Genomic DNA, 6,668 nt, shown 5'->3' with positions numbered 1-6,668 from the left:
TCAACAGCATCTTTGACACAACATACACATGCACAGAGAAATGCTCGGTTGGAATTGTTATTATTTAACTGTTACTGCTGTTACTGCTGACTGTAGGGACATCTCAGATAAAATATATACTTCTGGCAGAAAGTGTGTGTTAAAATAGAGTTCAAAATACAATAAAGTTCATATTCAACTTGCTTTTATTCATTCCTTTGTATAGCCAATAAAAATGAATGTCTCATTAGACTTTTAGGGAACAAAATGAATACCATGAAAGTATGCCAAAATGGCCAATGGAAAACAGATTTTTTTCTAGATTTGAGATTAAAATGAACCAAAAAGAGAGATAGAGATAATACGAAAAAAGCAAGCGAGAAATACGGAACATTAAAGCCAGAAAAATAAAAAAAAAGGAGAGTATTGAGGCAATGATGAGAAGGAGTGCAGTTGACATTTCTCAACTCTGACAACATTTCTCTGTGTTGGAATTCAACAGACACTGGAATAGAATGGCTGCCATACATGGAGAGATTGAGATTTAAGAACAATTTGGAGTGGTCTCTTAATTGTGTTGTATGTCTGTAAATCTGTAAAGGGTAGAACCACCCCTTGCAGCTTTTGGGGTAGATGGGTAGGAAAGGTTTGAGAGAACACTGGAGACCAAGCTGTATGAATGAGATCCATTGAGTTGTAGGCATTTAATAACACACTCACTTAATGACGCACAACAGCACTTTGAGCTTTGGAATCTGAATTGTATTTTGAGTCTTTTGGAAGAGCTAATAAATAATCCCACACCCTTTCTCTAAACACACATGCATGCACCAACACACTCTCAAACTGAAACCAGAAATATAATCTGTGGTTTTAGGGTGCAATCAAGAACTGCGACCTGACATCAGTGCGGCCTGCAGCAGCAATCCTGGAGTGTTAGCTGTTGTTAGCCTGCCCCGCGCTAAAAGAGACTAACTGATATTTAGAAAGCTCCTGCTGCCTGTAAAGAGACGTCGGCATGCCAACCCTGCCTCAAGGATACTGGCGTGGAAAACACTTATCGGCTTTACCAAACAAATAACTGAAAGGGGGCATTGCGTGACATTATAGGAGGAAGGAAAATCTGACAACCTAAACAAACTGAGACTCTCGCATTAGATGACCAATAATTGAGATGGAATATGGACTACTAGAGCCTGGGACCAGTCCAAACACCAAAACCACGACCAGAAAATGAGTTTAAAAACAAAAATATCAATGTGCAATGGTGATTTCTGATTTCCAAAACACACATGCTGAGTAAGAAAATGTACTACAGAGCACGTACAATGATAGATGCATTCCAAAGAGAGAGTTGCAACATTACAAAGCTTCTACCTGAGTTCCTGCAATCGCCTCCTTGCTGTGGGACTTGGACAGAAAACACCAGAAGGTCAGGAGCCAACAAAGATTCAGGCTTGCGGATCTCATTCAGCCAGCGGCTCATATGGAGTTCTTTGGTGTCAGACGGGCCCTGAACCAGAGGAACCAGCTTTTCCTTAACCCCCTCTCCCGAACCTAAGAGTGAAACATTAAAGGCAAATTAATATATTATGCATATGTTGAAAAAACACTATGTGTACAATATGTTCATACATCACCTGCAGATGTTAATTTTGAAACAAGACAATTAACTGCACATGCTTTTTTCCCGTCTTATTTCTATATTGACAGCTGCAATAGATCTTATAATCTGCCTGACATCATGTGTTCAGTTTGACCTTGTGAACTCTGTGCTATGACACTAGCTCCAATAACATCCTTGCTGTTAAAGACATGGCCAGAGACCAATGACAGCGCCTCAGGAGAAAACAGCAACTGAATCACAAAGCTGGAAAGAAATCAAGATAAAGATTGAGCGGGAGAAAGAGAGGGAGAGAGACAGAGTGAAGTGTATAAAAGTACAAGCTAAAGAAAGTAAAAGAATAGTCTAGTCGCTCTCCCTCCTACACAGGCAGTAAAGTTTTAACAGGGCACAGCTGCACACACCTGGGGTCCTGGCGCACACTTTTACAGCTCCCACGGTTCCCGAGGCGCATTTCACCGTCGCACGGCTGCAGAACTTCAGCTCCAGGTTTTGGACCGAGCCCTCGAGAGTCGGTGACGGGCCCGGAGACTTCACACCTAATAAAAAAAAAAAAAAATGAAGTGCAGTCCGGCAGGTTTAAACACTGCTGCTGTGGCTTCGTTAAACACTTGATTGGCCTTTAATTGGTCTTGACCCCTTTCTTTCCCTCTCAGTGTTTCCAAAGGTTCTGAGAAACCAGGTGCTCTTGAACACAGATATCACCAACACACACAGAGTTTGTCGCATATATCTAAACTCTGGCTAGTGATGCCCTCTGTTTCCAACGTTAACCTGTTGGTGTGACTCCATACAAATAAGTCAAATAAAAGTGCATCTATATATTATAGTAAGCCTTAAAATGTTGTTAAACAGTGAACTTTGCCCTAAAGCCACCATCTCAACAACACATTTTACTAAACTGTATGATACACTATTATCTGCACATGAGGTTTTTTTATCTATGTCAGCCGTATTTATATGTTATATATACATATACAGTATATTATACTATTTATTGAAAAGTATTTCAATATATGTATTCATCTGTGAGGCACATTTTATCTGTATTTGTATCCTTCTGGATTTAGCAAGCTTCCTGTGATAACATGTAAAGCTCATAACAACCATTTGGAGATGTAAACCATATAATTGTCAACTTCTTGGTTTAAATGTTTCACAAGATGCCAGCAAATCTACAAAGTTGAATGACATGTTTAGTTAAATAGCAGACTATTACAAACTGTAAAGCATTAACCCATCACTGTACCCTGTATGCAAGGGCTGGTTTGCTTTCACTAACTGTACGGAGGCTCAGTCACTGGTACATTTTCATATACAAAGCCATGTTAGGGAAACTTCCATCTTATATCTGCTCCCTGATCTCACGGAGAATTGTAAGTGGCTACTGCCTGAGATCGAATGCTGTGGTTTTATTAAATGTACCAACTGCTAGGACTGTTTTAGGGAAGACAGCTTTTAGATGCGCAGCTCCTCTGTCTTGGAATAGTCTGTAAATTAAATGGAAACTGAACAATCTGGTGCCACTAAATGTTTTTAAAGCTCGGTTGGATGCTACTCAATCGGAAGCTGTAGGTACCTGTTTATGTGGGTAATTATGTAAATGATGCTGTTTGATGTCCTTTTGTTGTTCTATTTATGTTTCATGTGGAACTACTTGAGCAGGTCTCCCTTGAAAAAGAGATCAATGATCTCAATGGGATTTATCTGTATAAATAAAGGTTTATAAAAAATAAATAATAATAATAATTAGGAGCATGAGTATTAGGCCAATATAAAGGGAATATCTTTCCAAAATCATGTCCAACACAGTAAGGCCAGTATCCAGCTTAGTGTCAACTACAACACACCTAACACCAGCATTACATCACAGGAGACTCAAATGCTTTTATTTTCTCTCTTTTTTTTTTTTAAATGGTAGCACATGGAAGAATCTTCCGTCTACCATTTTTCCAAAATGAAACGGAGTGGGGGGATTACAAACTCGCCATTATGACATGTCAATGTTATTCCTATGGTGAGAGGCTATTTCAAACACAACAAGAGAAGGAGGGAGGAATAGCTGGCTTGCTTTAAGATACTGAGCAGTTTAGGGAGTGGTGTGCCAAACAGGCTGTTGAGAGAGGAGAGGAGGATCCATCCATCACATGCTACATTCTTCCAGGGAGCTGGAACTGTCCCAGGGAGTCACATTCAATTCTTACATCACCTGTTCCAATAAGGCTTCACTTCTCAGAATGATTCCTTCTTACAGTGATAGCACTTCATTCCCTACAAGTGTCCATGGCACTGAGTCTATAACTTAGTGAAGGTTTTGTAACAATAGATAGATAGATAGAATAGAACAGAATTGGGAGGGTTGAAACCCTCTTTAATGGTCACACATGCAGAGCACACAGCACACACAGTGACATTTGTTCTCTGCTTTAACCCATCCTAATACCAGGATACCTAATATCTAGTAATAGGAGCAGTGGGCACAGATGTAAACAGATATGTACTGGGCATGAACAAAGATTATTTGGGTAGATTGTTTTAGAAATTAGCTATATTATTTGTATTTGTAGTTGTTAATTTCCACCTCTAAAGGTTCAAAGGATGTTCAATGTTAAACAGCAGACAGTGGTGATACACACAGGATTCACATACAGAGCACATTCAAACTACACAATTACTGGAAAGTGCTAAAAACAACAACTACTGACTTGCCTTCTCTCCCTCTCGCAGACAAATTACCCAGCAACCTCTTCACCTGCTGTCTGAGAGGTAGGTATCAAATGGAAGATAGGGAGGGTAAATACCTCTCTATGTCTCCCTGCCTGCCACTGAACAGAGTGTGTTCAATTCACAGATTCATGTTCTGTTAATTGGTAAAGTGTGTGTCTGTATGTTCCACTCATACATTGCTAAATTTGTGTAGGGTTTTTTTTGTTGTGTTTTTGTATCGGTTTTTATCAAATTTGAAAAGATGAAACATAGCCTCTGGGCTAACTCTGGCACATTTACAGACATGTTGATTAATGTGCACTGTCCCTGTTCAATTAATTAAACACACACACACACACACACACACACACACACACACACACACACACACACACACACACACACACACACACACACACACACACACACACACACACACACACACACACACACACACACACACACACACACACACACACACACACACACACACACACACACACACACACACACACTATTGACTGTGTCTCAGTGAACATGACCCCTGTAGATAGAGCGAAGCATTTTAGAGGATTTCCAGATCCAGTGACCATTTGGCTTTTTGCATTAGGGTACTAAATACAGTATGATTGCAGCAGGGATGAGTAGGCCTCCACTCAGACTTACTGTTCCCATGAGTCTCCGCTCTTTCTGGAAAAGATGGAGATGCTCAAAGTGCAAGCTAATCTGGAGCACAACAGGGGCCATTCCCTCTTCTCTATGAACTCTTTGATAAGTGAAACTAGGGGAATCACTATCCAACATTGCTTAAGTAGATGTCCTAAAGGGTAGAGTGCACCTGCTGCATGGAGGTTTTGTGTGGGTGGGAGTCTGGACAATGTTTTGTCCAGCTGTTAGACTATAAAAAGTAGGGTACACAGGAAGAAGAAAAACACAATGGTTGGTAGTTTGTCGATTTAACAGTGGTATCCACTTTGGTTTATGTATGTAGTGTGTGTATTACAGCCAGACATTGTGTGAGTGAATGAGTGAGTTTGTAAACGTGTGTGGTGCTATTACTCCAGCAAGGGCAGGTGCAAGTAGTGCATTAACACACAGCTAGGGGCCAGAGACTACAGCACTCCATCAAACACTGTGAGGGCAACAGTGGGCAGCTGGATTTACCATCCTGAAGGTGGAGGAGAGAGAAACAAATACGAATGGAAGAAGGGATGGAAAGTCAGTTAAGAAGTACTGAGGGATAGAGAGAAACATAATGAAAGAATAGATAAAAAAGAGAAAGCACAGATGTAGAGGGCAATATGGGATGTGAAGGCTGCTTTTTTGCTCTCTACATACCTCAGTAGTTAGCGTGCACATGTCCCAGTGTCTGTGTGTGTGTAAGTGTGCAAGACATCTGCAGACGTGCCATGTTTTACACATTCCAACATGTCCTGTTCTTGCTGCTTTGAGGAATGGTATGGGAACATTGTCTGCTCATAACCCTAGACCAGGCCAAGTTACATTTTAAAACAAGAAGTAAAGTGTTTGTTTTAGCCTACATTTAAAAAACATGTGTGATAATACCTTAGAAATAGTATGCAATTTTGATTCTAATGCTATGGAAAGGGGTTTCTTTAAGCCAATAACCCAGGACATTCACACAGGAACACTGAATTGTGGTTTGACAGGCAGAAGTCTTTCTCTTGGTGTGAAATATATGTATGTTCTACTTACTAATCTCCATGCAATGCAATTACATTAAAGTCATGAGTGAAGATTTATCCTGGCCCTGCCAAGTATTATTACATTAGGTGTTTATGTGTGATGGTGATCAGCTGACAAGAGCAGGTACAATATCACCAAACTCTAATGGGCAAGTAGTCAGACAGAGAAGGAAAGAAAATCTAAAGTACTAAAAGCTCTAAGTCTGGCAATGGGCCCACAGCAGCCAGGGGGCTGACTGAAAATGAGGTAGACATAGACAAGTTGGGTAGACCAAAAGCAGCCAACTGAGCCATTAAGTGCTGATGCAGAAACAATAAGTGTCTCTCCTTAGTCAGGAAGGGCTGAAGTAGAAGCAGTAAGTAGGAGCAGGAGGTCTTCTGGCACCTTGCCCAGTACTAACACACATGCATGGCTCTTGACTGAGCAGGGCTTGTGTTTTGTGCTGCTAATTGTCATTTACTGTGGCATTTTCCATTGCTAATAAAACACACTAACTAATACAATGTAAAAAATACTCTCATGACATTCGATTATTTAGCACCCACACACAGGCGCAAGATGTTGACATAGAAACCCTCCCAATAGAGTTGTGTGGACACACACACACACACACACACACACACAGCTTATACCAGTGGTGGTAGTACGACAG

General features: G+C 40.6%; 1 protein-coding gene across 1 annotated transcript in view; it reads right to left on the bottom strand.

The window, feature by feature from the left end:
* Nucleotides 1-1,025: 1,025 nt before the first annotated feature.
* LOC117550361 (vacuolar protein sorting-associated protein 13B) overlaps nucleotides 1,026-6,668 on the bottom strand; it is a 115,556-nt gene continuing 109,913 nt past the window's right edge. Inside the window, exons 18-19 of the mRNA XM_034222777.1 lie at nucleotides 2,008-2,142; nucleotides 1,026-1,536 (exon numbers count right to left, since the gene is read on the bottom strand). Of these exons, the coding sequence (XP_034078668.1) occupies nucleotides 1,292-1,536; nucleotides 2,008-2,142 (380 nt within the window). The 3' untranslated portion in view covers nucleotides 1,026-1,291. The remainder of the gene's footprint in view (nucleotides 1,537-2,007; nucleotides 2,143-6,668) is intronic.

The sequence above is a fragment of the Gymnodraco acuticeps genome, unplaced genomic scaffold (genome assembly GCF_902827175.1).
Source record: "Gymnodraco acuticeps unplaced genomic scaffold, fGymAcu1.1, whole genome shotgun sequence".
NCBI classification, from domain to species: domain Eukaryota; kingdom Metazoa; phylum Chordata; class Actinopteri; order Perciformes; family Bathydraconidae; genus Gymnodraco; species Gymnodraco acuticeps.
The sequence above is the reverse complement of the archived record's forward strand: the minus strand, read 5'-3'. Positions and strand labels throughout refer to the sequence as shown.